Here is a 16,374-nt window from a genome sequence, read left to right on the forward strand (position 1 = left end):
CTTATTTTCTGTTGAGAGTCAAAGTTGCCATTTACTGGAGCATCTTTGACTGATTTTGGTTGCCAAAAATTCAATAATCAGCATCAGAATTCGCATCAATCTCCAGATGACTACTGAGAGCAGTTCTGCAGATTTTTTACACAGCTGCCAGGAATTTCCAACGTTACATCAGGTTGGAAACTAAATCTCCAGAAAGAGCTTCAAACAAAGCTGGCAACCCTGCTGCTCACAGGTTTTTCAACACAGAGCTAAATTGAGTTCCCTTGGATGAAGGAACATTTCCTGAAAAAAACTGATAAAGTAGTTCTTGACCTAGAATTAGAGCCAAACTACACATACATTTTGGAGACAGCAGAAATCCCTGTAGCTGGGGTCTGTGAATTTGTGCTTTGAGCTAATAGATCACTCCAGTGAATGAAAAAGAGTGGCCAGTATGCTCTTTATATAAATGTGGATGTATTCAGAATGAGCACTGGGTGTTGGCAGGTATTTGTAGCATTCCTAGAGTTTGGCATACCAACATCTAGAAAAGACCAGATCCTGCTCTTTATTTTCTTCTTCTTGTTTTGAATTTCAGTCACATGCCCACAGTCACATGCCCACATGCACATGAATCACATGCCCCAATTCCTATTTATGGAGGGGCTAAGAATCTGGGACCAGAATCCGAAATTGTCTGAGTACAGTTGAATCTGCTGATCCCAATTGCTTGTATATTATATAAATGTTTTTAAGGTTGTTTTAATGAAGATTTTGTAAGCCACCTTGGGCATTCACTTTGGCAAGGGAAATACAAGGTAGAAATTTCTTAAATAATAGTATAAGACCAGAACATAGAAATAAATGTTGTTGTTACTGTCATGGGTCTGGAGTTTTTAACAACACAAACCCCAATGAACCCATGTTTTTCAGCCTTTAGATTTGGATTTCAGACCAAACTACATTTCCGTTATAAGCCAAGATCCAATGAACTATGATAATAATAAACTTTATTTATATCCCGCCCTTCTCCCTAAAGGGTCCCAGGGCGGCTAATGATCTCAAAGGGGCTTTTGTGGTGAAATTGTGTGTGTTCCCTTTTGCATGTTCCTTTTGTAAGAGAGTAAAAAGGAAAGGCTCACCTTAAATGAAGAAGAAAAGATAGGAAATGGGTTCCAGTTGGGAGACACTTAGGAGTGTAGCATTTTGCTTTTGCTGTTCTGGATAGTGGGTGTGGAAGAGGATTCAGAAGGAGTGGTGGGTTAGGATATAAAGTAACTCACCAGTTAGAGAGGTATAGAATTTTAATTGTGACCTAAGCTTGTCTTTTATCAATCATTTTTAGATCATGTGTATACTGTATTGACTATTTAAATCTGTGGAATTGTGTAGCCATTTGATGTTTATTTGGGCAATTGTGTTTTACTTTGTAAAAGTAAGTTTTCTCTGCCAATTTAGTTACTTTTCATTTTTCTTTTTTGGATTATTGGGTGATAACCCTCCTAGTTTACATTTTATTGAAAGGTTAAAGGGCTCTGCTCAGAAGGCCTTTTGGAGGATCTGGGGAAGCCTGGGCTGGTAGCAGCAGAAATATAAATAACTTCCATCATATTTGGCCATGACTGCTTTAGATCTACCTTTCTTGAACAATAGAAATCCTTTCTCCTTCTCACAGTAAAGACTGAGGTTGAGAGAAGTATTAAAACAGTTTATTTTAATTATGAGGGAGAATCAGCTGTTCAGAAGAGACAAAGGGAAACATTTTACTGGGCCTTTCCATGAACCTAAGTAGTTATTTGGATTCCAGCCACAACATCCTGAAACTGTATACCGTATAGCTGTTTGTTAACATCTGCCTTTTGAGAGATGTGTACCTTCATTAGTTGCTAACGAAGGAAAGAGGCACCTTTTAAAGTGGGGCTCTCATGTATTTAGCAGTAGGGTAGCAACCACCCCCTTCAACCTTGAAGAGCACCCCATCTGACTGTGAGATCCTTTAGAACAGGGAGCTGTCTTTTCATTCCTTTTGCTGTGTAAACTACTCTCAGGACTGTTTTGTCAAAAAGAATATAAACATTCTTAATAGTCATGGCTGTGCTTCTTGTGTTCTATTTTCTGCTTCTCTTAATATTCTTTTTCCCCTTCTCACTTCTTTTCACACTTAAAACTTATTCTGCTTTTCTGCAGCATTTACCATATGGAGTTCTTAAATATTGCTATGAAAAATTATTTTGTATCAAGTGAAACTGAAAGCATATACCATAGTTATCCTTAGATCTACTACTTATCTCACCTATACAGCTTGGGTAACCCTGATTGCTGACTAGGGGCCTAATCCTATCCAGTTTTCAAGGGCTGGTGCAGCAGTGCCAATGGGGCATGCACTGCATCTTGTGGTGGGGCAGCAGTCACAGAGGCCTCCTTAAGGTATGGGAACATTTGTTCCCTTACCCTGGGCTGCATTGTGGCTGCACCAGGGCTGGAAAATTGGATAGGATTGGGCCCTAGGTGTGTTTGCTATATCCTTGAGTGTTCCACCCATAATTTTTCACTCAAATTACCAACTTCAAACATCCATGACTCCTTGTAGACATTTCTTTCTGATCACCTTCCACAGAAGTTATGAACAACATTGATCTAGTTTCACACCAAGAACATGTTCTTACCTGATTACTGCTTTTCTTCTGGTGTCTGGGTCCTCTGATCATTTTGAGCTTTGATGTACCTTGGCCCACAAGGAGGCCTGATCTGACTTGATACACAATGGGTTGGCAGTTTCACTCCACCAGCAAGAACCCACCAGTGGAAATTCCAAAGCTGTGAAAGTTCAAAACCATATTGCAATACAAACACTTGGGGGGAAAAAATCCCACATTGTAGAGAGAAGATAGCAGTGTCCAGTGACATGACTAGGGTTTGCGTTTGGTACAGGAGGCCAGCGCATCACTTCAGTGATGAACCTCCTCCCATGTAGCGGGTGGTGGGCATGGTGATGTAACCCTGCTGGTTTTTTGGCTATAACTTTTGATAGAATAGAGATATTTCAACATGGTTTGTTTCACTGCATTCTGCATGAAGTTACATATCGAATGATATATAACATGATGGTATTATTCAAAAGTACCAAGATTTTTCAAATTTTGACCAGTAATGGTGTCACCTCTGCCACGTGCACATTACCTGGTGTGGCCCACACTCCCTGCAACCTCCTAGTGGTGCTACTGGCAGTGTCTGCTACAAGAGATCACTTTTCTGAAGATTTTGTATGCAAGTGCAGGTTTTCTTGTGAGTGACTGTGTGCATGTTTATTTGCATCCCTCAAAGATTGCATGTCACATGCACTGCATTTACACATTACTTTATTACTAATAAATAATCATGTATACACTGTACACAGTTTTCATGTGTACTAAACATAACTTATGAATCAGGCTAATGTATGGACATGTTCCAGGAAAAATTAGTCAATTCAATGTCCAATTCCATTGTTTTCAACAGGACTTGGTCACAGCTAGGTTGTGTCCTATAAGGTGAAGCAGTGATGACAACTGGCTAGATGGCTGTAAAAGAAAGTTAGATAAATTCATGGAGGAAAGGTTTATCAGCAACTATTAGTTATGATAGTTTGGTGGAACTCCAGGTCCAGACACAGTATGCCAGTGAATATTGGGAGCCAGAGGAGACTTCCTGAATGCATGAGTTTTCTTTATTTCCAGTTTGTGGGCTTCCTGAATGCATCTGGCTGGCCAGTGGCCACTGTGGCAGGATTATATAGATCTTGGGTTTGATCTGACAAGGCTTTTCTTAAGTTATTAAAGCAGAATTAAAACTTTTTTCCCCAGGAGTCCATATTTTGACATATTCACATAGCTTTAAAAAAAATGTTCAAATAACTAAATAGAAAGGAAAACAATTATCTAACTTTCCAAAAAACAATAAGCCTCTACATGCAAGCTTGCACATGAAAGATGTGTAACACAGGAGAGAGACTTCAGACTGAGTCACAAAAGAGCCACCACAACAATTATTTACTGACTGTCTGATTTCACTGCCAATGATGTGTTTTTGCTTAATTCCTTTCTGACTCACTCGCAATTACACAACTGGGGTCCTTACACTTAGATAGATCATACTTGATAACAAAAAGTAAAAGCATGATAAAAGTAGTTGAAACAGCATGAGAATACTGCCTACCTCTTCATGTTTTCACAATTGCTCAGTTTCATAGTTTATGAAAAACTTTATTGGCCATAGATCTATTGCAAAAGAAAAGCACTTTAAGCAAGAACTTGTTACTCTCCTTCCATGGAGTGCACAAAACAGAACTCAAGCTATACTTAGATGAATTTTATGGATATAAAAACTCAACAGTGACATCATGTGGCAACATTTCAACTGATTGTTACAAAGGGAAAATGGTGTATAGACCTAGACCTAGCTCTGTACATCCTTTGCTCTCATAAAGAACTTTACAGATATAGACTAGCAGGGTTCACATTAGGGTCCTCCAGGCCTTGATGCAGGGTTTGGTTCAGGCCCCAGTTTACTTTGGGCTGGAGCATGGCAAAGGACAGGCATGGTTCCTTTCCCTCTTACTCTTCCCACCTGAATGCATACATGCCACCAGCTGGCCCAGTATTGAGGAGGGGAGTACCTGGGCAATCTTCCTCCTGTCTCCCCTCCCAAAGGCAATAAGAATAGCTCCTGGAATCCCTAAAGACGCAGTATGGGGGCAGTTTGGGCATTAGGAACTGATGGACTTGCAGCAGCCTAAAAGTTTGCTTATGAAAATGTAAAGTTGCACATAGAGTTAAGAAAATTTAGTCACCATGCAAATCATACACAGAGTCAAGAGACTGTAGTGCAGAGGTGGACAACCTATGTCACAGGTGCCACTTAGTGGAACGTGGAGGTGTGTGGAGTGGTACACAGGATACCAGGGAACTTTTAAAAGCCCTGTAAAAAGTTTTGCCCCCAAACTGCACCATTGCACACTCTTTGAAGGCGCAATGAGGATAGGGTTACAACTGGCTACTCTTTAGCCTGCAGCTTGAGCCAGGAGCATTGTGTTTAAAGCCTTCTCATCCTCTACCGCAGTGGTTGCCAAAATTTTTAGCAACAGGATCCACTTAAAATGACACTGTATTGGGATCCACCTAGGTTTACAAGACTTTTTAAAAAAGGAGATCTAGAAAGAAATTTATTGACAAGAAATACCCCCCCCCCAAAAAAATGCTCAAACATTTCTTTTCCTATATTTACACATACTTGCAAAAAGCAGGAACTCAGTTTGCAAGGAGCTGAGCTCTTAAGCAGGGCAACTAGCAGCTATCTGATTTTTGAATAGCCTCAGGGCTTGATGCACTTAGTTATCTGATCTTGCCATTACCCATTTTCAGACTCTACTCAGCCGCTATGGGACCACCAAAAATCAGGTTGCAAACCCTCAGTGGGTCCTGACCCAGTTTGGGAACTACTGCTCTACTGCATCAGACTGATACAGTCTCTCTGTACTCCTTACCAAAAACCACATTTCTTTGGGGAGACACATTCCATTAGCACCCAACCACCCATTAAGCTCATTCTAGCTTTATATGGTGAATGTGAAGCAGAGACTAGGTCAGCTTGTCTCTGATGCTGGCGGGATCCCAGGCTGTTAAGCCATCAGTCCTTCCTGAGAGGTAGAACTGAAAAAGCAAGAGGACCCACTGGAAAACCACTAGTTTGCAATAAATACTTAGAAGAGACAGTAATTGATTCAAGGAAGGGTTTTTTTGATTGGTCAGCCTCCACCTGCATCTGCATCTCACTGATGTATTTGATTAGCTATATTTGTTTTCAGTCTAAACAGCAAAAGTTCTATTTTTATATTATCTCCTAATATTTCTGAATGGATGAGAATCATAGTCAGTTAGTTTCACTTTTTCATGTAATAAAACACTTAACGAATGCATTTACATTCTTTCAACTCTTTGTATACATGACAAATCTATCATGTTCCAGGACTTGTCATGTGTTTAACACATAGCATATTCACTGGAGCTTAGTCGGCCATCTTCCAACTTCTCCTTAACACATAGCATACCGGTGACCGATGTCAAAATATGTGTAGTTCCACAGGGATCCTAAGGCAAGTGCTGTTTGCCTAATGGAAAGGAAAAACAGGTATCTACTTACTCACCAAAGAAATGTGGCAGGCATCCATTAGGATTGTGTCATGCAGTGCAGAAATACCATACTAATTTTCTTAGCTGCCATTGCATCAACAGAGAGACAATCAAGCTCTTCCAGGTAGTCAGAGGCCTATTTCTTCTGTCCCCCCACCATAGTGGGGAGGGAAACAATTCAGTGCCTCACTGTGACTAGTTTGTAAAACATTTTGCTGTTAACATTGGTCTCATCTACCAGAGCAGTCTCCATATTAAGTTTCCATCAATGAACCTCAGCTCTGTTGGTCAGATTGTTATAGATTTTTTTCACCTTGGACAGCCTTAGAATGTAAACAGGGCCCTTTCAAGCCCTGAGGCCATCAGCTTGATCCTTGCCTTGTTTGGTTTATTAGTTCTGTCTGGAGAGGAATGGCCAATAGGGAGGGTGTAGTTAATTCATCATTGAAGGAAAGGGTATTGCTGACACTATTTAAAGTAAACTGTAGTTTGATCCCTCTTGAAAAAGTCCTCCCTGGATCCCACTGTATTGGACAGTTTCTACCCAATCTCAAATATCGTATTTCTAAGCAAAGTGATTGGTGGGTAGCGGTGTCTCAGCCCCAGGATTTCCTGGTGAAAGCAATTATCTGGCGCTCTTTCCATAAGGCTTCAAGCCTACTTTGGGACTTGACAGGATGGATTGGTCCTGCTGGACCTCTTAGCAGCATCAACCACTGTGTTCTTCTGTATCATCTGATTGGACTAGGGCTTGCAAGTAGTTTTTGGAGGCTCCAGTAAATTTTGGATAGGTCCCAGAAAGGAGTACTGGGGAACTCCTATTCTTTGGCCTGCTCTTTGATGTGCCACAGGGTTTCATTGTGTCTTCTCACCATAATTAAATATCTACTTGAAACTGCAGAAGAGATAATTCAGTGATTTGGAAGTCGGGGTTACCAATATGCAGATGACACCCAGTTCTACTTCTGAAGTCTGTCAAATGGCAGGGCAGCTATAGAATATCTAGATCACTGCTTGAGATCACTGAGGGACTGGAGGAAGTCAAACAAGTTTAAATTAAATCCAGACAAAACAGATTTTAGTCCAGATACCTGCAATGGATATTGGATCAAGAACCTGTTCTGGACAAGGTTGCAGACACTCTGCAGGAGCATGTCTACAGTATAGGGGTCTTTCTGAACTTTTTGCTGCTTTTGGATTGCCAGGTAGCAGTGTCGGCCAGGGACACTTTGCAAACCTTAGCCTCATGCACTAGTTGCAATGATACTGGAATCAATCACACATGAGTAGTGTAGTCCATGCACTGGTGATGTCATGACTACTGTAAAGCACTTTATGTGGGGCTGCTTATGAAGACCATTCCAAAACTGCCATTAGTGTAGAAGACGCAGCCTATGTGGGCGTGGGCGTGAGCGCTAGGTGGTTTGACTCCAGCTGGCCACTGTTCCTTTGAATGCAACGGCAGCCAGTTTGTTTCTAGGCATGATTCAAGGCACTGCTTAAAGCCCTTCATGGCCTATGGCTAGGTTAGCTGAATGACTTTCTCCTCGCATAAGGAAGAGCCTATCTCCAAGGTCATCAGGGGACCCTCCTGGGTGTGCTGCCATTATCCCAGGTGCAGTTAGTGGCAACAAGCAGAAAGGCTTTCTCTGCATAGCACCATAGGTATGAATCTACCTCCCTGTTAGCCTCTGAGCAGGGACTTAAGGCTAAGTTCCACAGCCTTTTCACAAAGATGATTTACTGCTTTTGGCTGCTACTTTTTAAAATTTTATATCTGTATATTATTGTACTATAAAATTGCTGATAGTGAGCTCAGGTTTTTAGTATAAAAGGAGAAGACAAAGTGTTTTGAAATAAATATTAATATCTATATACCTCTTTTCAACAAAAAAAATCTCAAAGTGGTTTACATAGGACAAATGAAAACCTACACACACCCTTGTGTGTTGGATTATAGATCCTATACAATAATCTTTCATGCTGTAGCAGGAGAATCTGCCAAACAGAAGCCATTTCTAGCTTTATAATATGCACTGTGGCATTTCCACATTTCAGTTCCTGTAGAGGGAGAATTCACAATTATATGGATATACCTTGAACCAAGAGGAGCTGCTCATATATGATGCCTCTGCCTACTTTCAGTAGCTTTGCACTTGCTAATATATGAAGGGCAAGAATAGGGCTTCCTAAACTAGGGCATTACGATGCCCCAGCCTGAGGGCCCTAGTCTCTGCCCCCTTAAGGGGCGGGGGCAAGGCAGCAACTGGCATTTACTCACCAGTCCCTGCAGCAGCCTCCCAGCCCTCCCACTGCAGGGCTCCCCAGTTTTCAGAAAGTGATAGCGGAGTGATCACACTCCACTTCCAGTTTTGCGGAGGTGGAGCACAATCACTTCGCTTTTACTTTCTGAAGGCTGGGGAGCCCCGAGGACTGTCGCGCAGGGCTCCCAGCACCCCCAGGAGGCTGCTGCAAGAACTGATGCCAGTCCCTGCAGCCCCCTTAGCGACACAATCCTGGGGATCGCATTGCTACCTTACCCACGCCCCAGCTGCCTTCCCCACTCCCACACAATAACTTTCTGTGGTCCTCAAACTCCCTGAGAGTTTGAGAACCGCAGGGCTAGATGTGAAACAGGATTCTGCACAACAGTCAGATGAATTGTTTTTGCATTTGTGTTAGGATATTTACACAATCCATTCAGAGTTATTTTTAAAGCTTATAAACTATTACCTTATAAACTAGTACCTCTGCTAACTGAGTAAGAGGCACTTTTTTTCAAGTGGGTGCTCCTCTTTTTTAGCAGGGGGAGAGTAACTGGCCCTCCTCACCCCAGCAGTGTCTTTTCTAGTAGCTGTCTGCTGGTGTTTTGCAACTTTTTAGATTGTGAGCCCTTTTGGGACAGGGAGCCGTTACTTGTTTGATTATTCTCTGTAAACCGCTTTGTGAACTTTTGTTGAAAAGCGGTATATAAATACTGTTAATATTAAGAAAAATTAATATTTTTTCTGTAGGTTCCACTTCCTATTAGTCATAGTTGGAATAAAACTGTAGACTTGAGTAAGCATTAATATTCACTCTTTTAATAGATTGGAGCATATCTGATATACTTTCATACCACCAGACAACAGTGTAAAAGCTGCTTTATTCACTGCAGTATACAACATTCAACTCAATAAATATTGTTCCCAAACATAGTCATTTATGACAAGGACAAGACAGGTCCCTGAAGAGTGTAATGGAATGGAACGGAGTGATGCTACTCCTAGATGCATTCTGTAAACTAGAGTCATTTCTGTTTCTTGGGCATAGCAGCCATGAAGAGCACATAAAGGACATAGCCTACTCCTGCATAGAGACAAATGCACAACATTAGGACAGATTAAGCACACTTGCTTTATACAACTACAAGTTCTTATTAGCACAACCTCTCCTACAAAAGAGATATATCACAACCTCTCCTACAAAAGAGATATATGTTGTGGTCTTAAGCCATTTCTGCCCAACACTGCATATGTGCAACAGGAATCAAATGTGTACACCTGTGGGCTGGGCAGAAATGGATTAAATTGCTTCAGACGTATTAAGACTCATCTTCAAAGTGGAGGTACCAACTCTTCTTAAAAGGAGTTAAAGAGAAAGCCTTAAGCTTGCCTCCAAGCTTGCCTTCCCATATGTTGAAGATCAGAGAAGCAGATTCACTTAGCACAACACTACAAAAACTTCAGAAGGTGAAAACTGAATTCAAATGGCAAGTCTAACTCATACAGCTAGTTATACTGTAAAGATTATCCTTCCAAATCTTACTGCTTTCAAAAATTCCATAACAAAGCTCCCAAAATTACAATTCCTAGCAGCTCTATTTTTTCCTTTAACTTCAAGGATGTTTTCTGCAAGCAATTTTTAAAATTAAACTATCTCAAAGCTACAAGAAATTGTATCAAAAAGCTAAATTAAACAGGCACAGTGAAGAGGGCCTATAAGCACATATGCCTGAAAACCCCAATGAATTATAAAAATTCCTATCAGTTTTTACCTACAAAATAAAAAGAGGCTTTGGGATCACTTTGTGGTGCAGTCTGTACAGATCCAAGTGCTCTCCACAAGAGAAACCAAAAGTATAAGAAAGCATAGCACATCTCCAGAACATTATTTTAAAAACTGAATGGGAAGAAGTGGAGACAACAAATACTCAAAGGACTGAATATGGTAGAAGTTATGAATGCTTCACACATAACTGATAAAGGCTGCTACTTACAAGTATATCATATCAGATGAGCTTTTTAAGAGATAAAAATGATAAACACAAAATATAAACTAAGGACACAATCCTTATCTGTTCTTCAGCTGGCACAAGTCTCTAGCACCAGCAAAAAAGTGTTGCAAACATGCCAAAAAGCATATTTGTATCTCCCTGTCAGCTGGGCAGGCCAGTACAAGGAAGTGCGCCAGCCTCCCCACGTCGAATAAGTTTGTGCTAGCCAAGGGTGGCCAGCACGAAAGGGGGAGTTGGAAAAGGTGGCAGAAGGACGGAACAGGGGTGTTTTTAGACAGGGAGAGGGCAGGGGAGGGTTAGCCAGAGGCCAGACCAGGCATAGGAGAGGGGTGGGACCGGCCTTGGAAACTTAAGCTGGATCCTAACCCCTATTCCTGGTCCAGTCAGTCTTATATGGGCTGCTCAGATTTGCGTCAGCAAATTCGCTAGCACAAATCCGAGTAGCCCCATTGGGGTGGCTGGTGTGCAACACGGAGTAAGAGGTAAATATCCCTTCAATCCGAGTTGCACCACAGCCGCCTCCTAACTTGTGCTAGATACAGCACAGGCTAGGACTGGGCTGTAAGTTAAGTAAAGACACCAGAGAACTTAGAAGTCTTAGATTCATACGTGGAGAGTGTGGGTAGATTCTCTCAAAAACACCTACTAGACAAGAATATGATTGCTCAGCTCCTGCTTTCTATTTTCTTACCGAAAACGGAAAGACCCATGGTTAAGCGATACAGCAGTGCATCAGTTGTTCCACCTTTGAGGTACACTGGAATGCCATTATCTTCCTAAAAGCAAAAATAAATACAGAATACCTTGCGTTAAGTTCGGACTAACATTTCTATTAGGTAAGGATTGTTCCCAACCATTCTGAAAAATAATCAAAGTCTGTTCAGCTATGGTTACAATTTTACAAAACTAAATGTTGATCAGTCTTTCCACAGTTTACAACAAAGATAACAAAAAGGTGTTTAAAGTTATTTGACCTAACATTATGCTTTAAAACAGTTCCTTGAAAATCACCCTTAATCAGGAAGTTCACAGATATTGAAGCATTGCTATGTGGTAAGCATATTACCATGTTATAAATTCAGATACCTGCTCAACTCTGCACATTCTAACAAGAGGTTACTTTAGCGTATCACATGGAAAAAGCGCCGATCGACTGGTAAAATATTAACTGACCATAATCTACTAACTCATAAAATATTGTTAAATATTCCATGAGGTAAAAAATGAGCTTATGTAAACAGAAATGTATCTTCTATTACATATATTGGGTGACCTGATAATGGCAGGAATGAGGGGTTTTTCTTCCTCAGCCCTGCAGGCATCTAGGTCACTCACATTCCCCTAATTTAGGAATAGGGTCCCCATGCACTTCCTCCAGAAAATTCCCACTGCTTTCTCTTTCCAATTAAGCCACATTTCCTAGCTTTTTGGGCAATTTGCATATCTGTTGGCATCTCTGAAAAGAAATGCAATATTAAAGAGAAAGCACAAAGTTCATATCAGCATGGGGGCACATGTCTAGGGCTGCCAGGCAGCCAGAATTTACACAGGAGGGGGGTGGTGAGCAGAGCATCAACTACATTTGTCATGAGCACTGTGAAGCCTTTGTACTATGAATGCAAATACACACATGCTGTGCTCCTCCTTATAGCCCCATGCCCCTAATCAAGTGCCCATGGAAGTGGTACTATTTTGTGGAGTGCAGTAAGCAAAATCTGCAGGGCCGCTAACACCCTATGTGGACAGACTGAGGGCCTAGCATAGGACACCAGATTCCACAGTCTCCAGATAAAGAAGCTTTCCTTTCACAAAGGAAATGCACTATTTTCCCTAGTTGAGGGTTAATAGTTGAAAAGATTATTTTCTCCTTACAAAAGGAATTTGGCACAGATACAGAGGCAATCAGCCTTATAAACCAGAATGTTTGGAAGCAAGAGATGGTTACATAGTTTACCAGAGCAGGAGTCAGGACTACAATCAAATCCACTGCATTACAATCAAATCCATTCCATTGCCTCCCTCCTGTACAGGGAGGAAGAGCTTCCACAGCATTTGGTATAGTGCCCTGTAAAAAGTGTACTCTGGATTCTCCTAGAAAATAGCAGCCTTTGCAATTAACATAATTCTCTGCTCTGTGTTAAATGCTTCACATTTGATTGGTTCCTAATCACCTTTTTTTTAAAAAAAAGAAACAGGCCAAAACTGCATTAATAGAAGAATACAAAAAGTACAGCAATATGTTAAGCACTTGGTTATGCTAAAACAGCCCTATTAGGCATTCATAAAATCAAGACAGCTAAACCAAAAACTTTAGCTTAACTTGGTTCATGGAGCCACTTAAATATTCAAATAAAACATTCTAGACATCTCCATTAATATTCTAAGTCTTTCACTAGCTCCAGAATAAATCATTTACTGATTCAGTCATCTAAAAACATGATGTCCCATTATACCATTCAGCATACCTATTCATCATAACCCAAGACCAATGAGTACAGCTGTCTTACAAAGCCTACTAAATTATTGTGGTCTCAAATTTTAATTGATGAGAGTTAACAACAAGACACAAATGGCAGGGCTACTAAATACAAAACAGAACATTAGCTATTTTTCCAGATACTGAATCTGGTTTCTACTTAGTTTTATTGTTGTACTGTAATGAATGACTTGGCATTCATAAGCATAATGTATTCCAACAGATATGCTGGAACGTTTCAGAACATTCACTACAGTTAAGAAAATAAGGAGCTATCATCTAGCAAAGTTTGTGTAGCCATAAGATGTCAAGCCAAGATTTCCATGCTAAGTCGCATCAGAACTGCTAAACACCTCCAGTTCACTCACACCTAAAAGACAGTATTATTATTATTATTATTATTAACATTAACAGTATTTATATACCGCTTTTCAACTAAAAGTTCACAAAGCGGTTTACAGAGAAAAATCAAATAACTAAATGGCTCCCTGTCCCAAAAGGGTTCACAATCTAAAAAGATGCCAAGGAATTCCAGCAGACAGCCACTTGAACAGACAGTGCTGGGGTGAAATTCAGACACAAAATAGAAAGGCTCCATTACAAAGTCTCATGTGTCCTCAGCAAAGCAGGAATGCAATCAATACCTGGAAGATTTTCTGGTACTCTGGAACCTTGTTTGCGACCTGCCTGCGAGAAGCAGTGCTTATGGTTCTCTGGGGAATGTGGCGAAGAGCCTGCAACAGAAACACAAAGTACTAAATGTTTTTTCTTCAAAGCTGCAATCCCATGCATACTTACTCGAATACAGCGCAACAGTATGGTTTGGAATAACCGTGGTTAGTGAGAATGCCAATGCACATAAAATTGCTAGTTACTGTACCCTGAAACTAAATGGAAAGGAGGTGATGACCACGTACAATGGAAAAAGTGTTCAAGTCTATACAGTACTACTCCAAAAAAGCCAATTGTGCTTAGTAATTTGAAGTACATTTGAACCAAGTCTCAGGGTTAACTAGATTTTTACACACACCCACTCATTCATTCTCAGGGTTAACCAGATTTTATTTAAAATTCTCCAGCAAATATAGTGACAACATTTTCTGTTTTTTTAAAAAGTGTTTTGGCTTGTGTGGGCAGCATCCACAGGCAGTCTATATACAGGTTTTTTTCCCATGGGATTGTGGCTTCCAGATATTCTACAGCTTGGTACTCAACAAAAAGAGAGCCAAAGATAAGCTAACGTGGCAATATGCATATCTCTAGTAAGGCAACTTTCCTTGTGACAAAGAACACACAGCGAAAGTGAAGGATCTTGAGGATAAATCAAATGAGAGTTCACTTGAGACAGGGTCCTAAGCCTAACCACTGCACCACACTGATTCTCTGGAATACCCATCCATCCATGATGATCTATGGGCTAGATAGGGTTGGTAGTGTTAAAAAATGGAACCAAAAAACCTGTCATCCCATTGAAGCAGCGTAGTAAACCAAGTCTAAAATTTATCTGAGTATCCCAGATAATTATCAGTGAGTAATTGCACAGGCTGCACATGTGTATAATGTAACAAACCAACATGCATATGTAAACAGTAGCCTCTCTCTTTTTAGTCTTCCACAGAATCAATTTAAGGCTTGTGTCTTCACAGATGGATTAGGAGCCAGAAATGAGTGATAGCAATGCTGCCATGGTCATTTGGCTGTACAGTTTGAGCCAGAGTGAGGGTCCTTAATGAAGTAAATTCCATTGGAGAGTCTGGCTTTGTAGAAGTTGCCTCTGCAAAGTCCCCTGATCTGTGGGGACTTCGCAGAGGCAACTTCTCCAAAGCTAGTGGGTCCCCCAAATCTCTGACCCATCTACCTGCTCTCCTCTCCATTGCTCTCTGCTTTTCCTCGCCTCACTTCCTCTTTTGCTTTCACCATCTTTCAAAACTGTCCATCCTCTCCCAACTGTAGGTGGCAGGAGAGGATGGGCAGCAAATGGCATGACAACCGGCCTGGAAGGAAGGAAAGTGCAGAACAATATAGTAGAAGTACATCTATTTGTGGCCAGGAGAGGTCCACAGCCACATTCACCCACCCCTCTTGGCTGTTGAGCTCTTGAAGGTGGGTGCCATCTTATCAACTGGGCTTTGAACTGGGTCCTAGGTCTCAACAAGTTAAAGACCACTGATTTAAAGAACTCTAAATTTTCAAGGGACAACAACAGACTCTGACCAGAAAAAGCAGCTAAAGGGCCAAAAACTAAAATCAAAGTAAGTGCCACATACCTGCCAAGTGCCTAACACAATCTGGGCTGCAAAAAGACTGTTACCAACTGCCATTTGCTGAAACATGCAAACTACCAAGAATATGGAGTCCGGAACAGGAACCAAGAGCACCAACTCCTGTTCAATGGGGGGGGGGGGTTCCATGTCAAATCATCACACTGTTTCATCTGAGCTCTAGATTTTATGAAATTTTTGTTTATATTTATATTTTATAAAATATTTATATATTTTATTCATGTTTATTTATGAAATTTGGGGTGCTTATTTGCCCTCTGGTGTAATGCCCCCCCCAAAAAAGATTCCAATTTTTAGCAGCCCATGTTCATTCTGTGAAATCTTCTAGCTATGTCAACGTTCAAAATTTTATATTTGAAGAAGAAATGGCATGCTAGGGATGCTTCAACCAGGTGCAGCGCAGGCACCAGTGGAAGGCACAGAGCCAGGAGGATCTCCCCATAAAGCTCTTTGACTGGGTTTCCATGTGACAAGCAACACTGTGGCTTTCGTTTTTTAAAATTTCAGTTGAAAATTTTAAAATCAGTTCTCTCAAAAACTGGCACTTTAAACACTGGGAGGGTCCCTGCAGCCTTTCCAAGCCCCACCAGGGAAGCCCTGGACTTCAAGGCAGGCAGACCGGCGGCAGGCAGGCAGCAGGTCTGGCAGGCAAGCAGGTAGGCTGGCTAGCAGCAGGTAGGTAGGTCGGCCGGCAGGTAGGCAGGCAGGCGCGTGCCCACAAGCAGAGCCTCGAGCCCCCGCTTGGGCCCCCTCCCATCTCGCGCTGCTCGCTCCCCCCGCCGCGAAGGGCCAGTCGAAGGGGGGGGCAGGGAGCGAGGACTGCAGGCAGCTCTCTGACCTGCCGCGCGCCGCCGACCACGCCCCAACGGTCCCCCGCTAACGGTTTCCCAACTGCCCAGCGCCACAAACCCCTCCCCCCGCAACCCACCAAAAGGTTTCGCAGCATCTCGGCCGGCTTCGCTTCACCTCACTCCTCCGGGCAAGGGCAACGGAAAAGGAAGCCTCTTTCCGCTCGCCACCGAGCGACGTCACAGGGTAGCCTAGAGGTGCGAGTGACAGTCGAGACGACGCGCGGCGATGAACTTCCGGGGAGAAAGCAAAAGCCGCCGTGAGGGACGGCTGTCCTGGAACGCAGAAGGGCGTCGCTCTGGCGCTCGCGGCTCTATGATCAAAGTGTTCCAAAGTCTGCGTGGG

The 16,374-nt window shown here is 41.9% G+C and overlaps 2 protein-coding genes across 3 annotated transcripts in view; both read right to left on the reverse strand.

Moving 5' to 3' along the window:
• The window catches only part of COL12A1 (collagen type XII alpha 1 chain), a 155,495-nt gene extending 152,806 nt beyond the window's left edge, over window positions 1-2,689 (reverse strand). The window contains exon 1 of the mRNA XM_066612440.1: window positions 2,646-2,689. The gene's annotated coding sequence lies outside the window, so the exon portion shown is untranslated. The remainder of the gene's footprint in view (window positions 1-2,645) is intronic.
• Window positions 2,690-5,938: 3,249 nt separating this feature from the next.
• COX7A2 (cytochrome c oxidase subunit 7A2) lies at window positions 5,939-16,294 on the reverse strand. 2 transcript variants are annotated; one of them, XM_066612442.1, is made up of 4 exons: window positions 16,109-16,294; window positions 13,543-13,632; window positions 11,114-11,198; window positions 5,939-6,124 (listed from the first exon to the last, which is right to left on the reverse strand). In XM_066612442.1, exons 1-4 carry the CDS (start codon window positions 16,124-16,126, stop codon window positions 6,105-6,107), a joined length of 213 nt encoding a protein of 70 aa, XP_066468539.1. In that variant the 5' UTR covers window positions 16,127-16,294; the 3' UTR covers window positions 5,939-6,104. The 2 variants fall into 2 exon arrangements, with proteins under 2 accessions (XP_066468539.1, XP_066468538.1); XM_066612441.1 differs by lacking the exon at window positions 5,939-6,124 and adding an exon at window positions 9,208-9,494 and having other exon boundaries at window positions 16,109-16,278.
• Window positions 16,295-16,374: the final 80 nt, after the last annotated feature.

The sequence above is a fragment of the Tiliqua scincoides genome, chromosome 1 (genome assembly GCF_035046505.1).
Source record: "Tiliqua scincoides isolate rTilSci1 chromosome 1, rTilSci1.hap2, whole genome shotgun sequence".
NCBI classification, from domain to species: Eukaryota; Metazoa; Chordata; class Lepidosauria; order Squamata; family Scincidae; genus Tiliqua; species Tiliqua scincoides.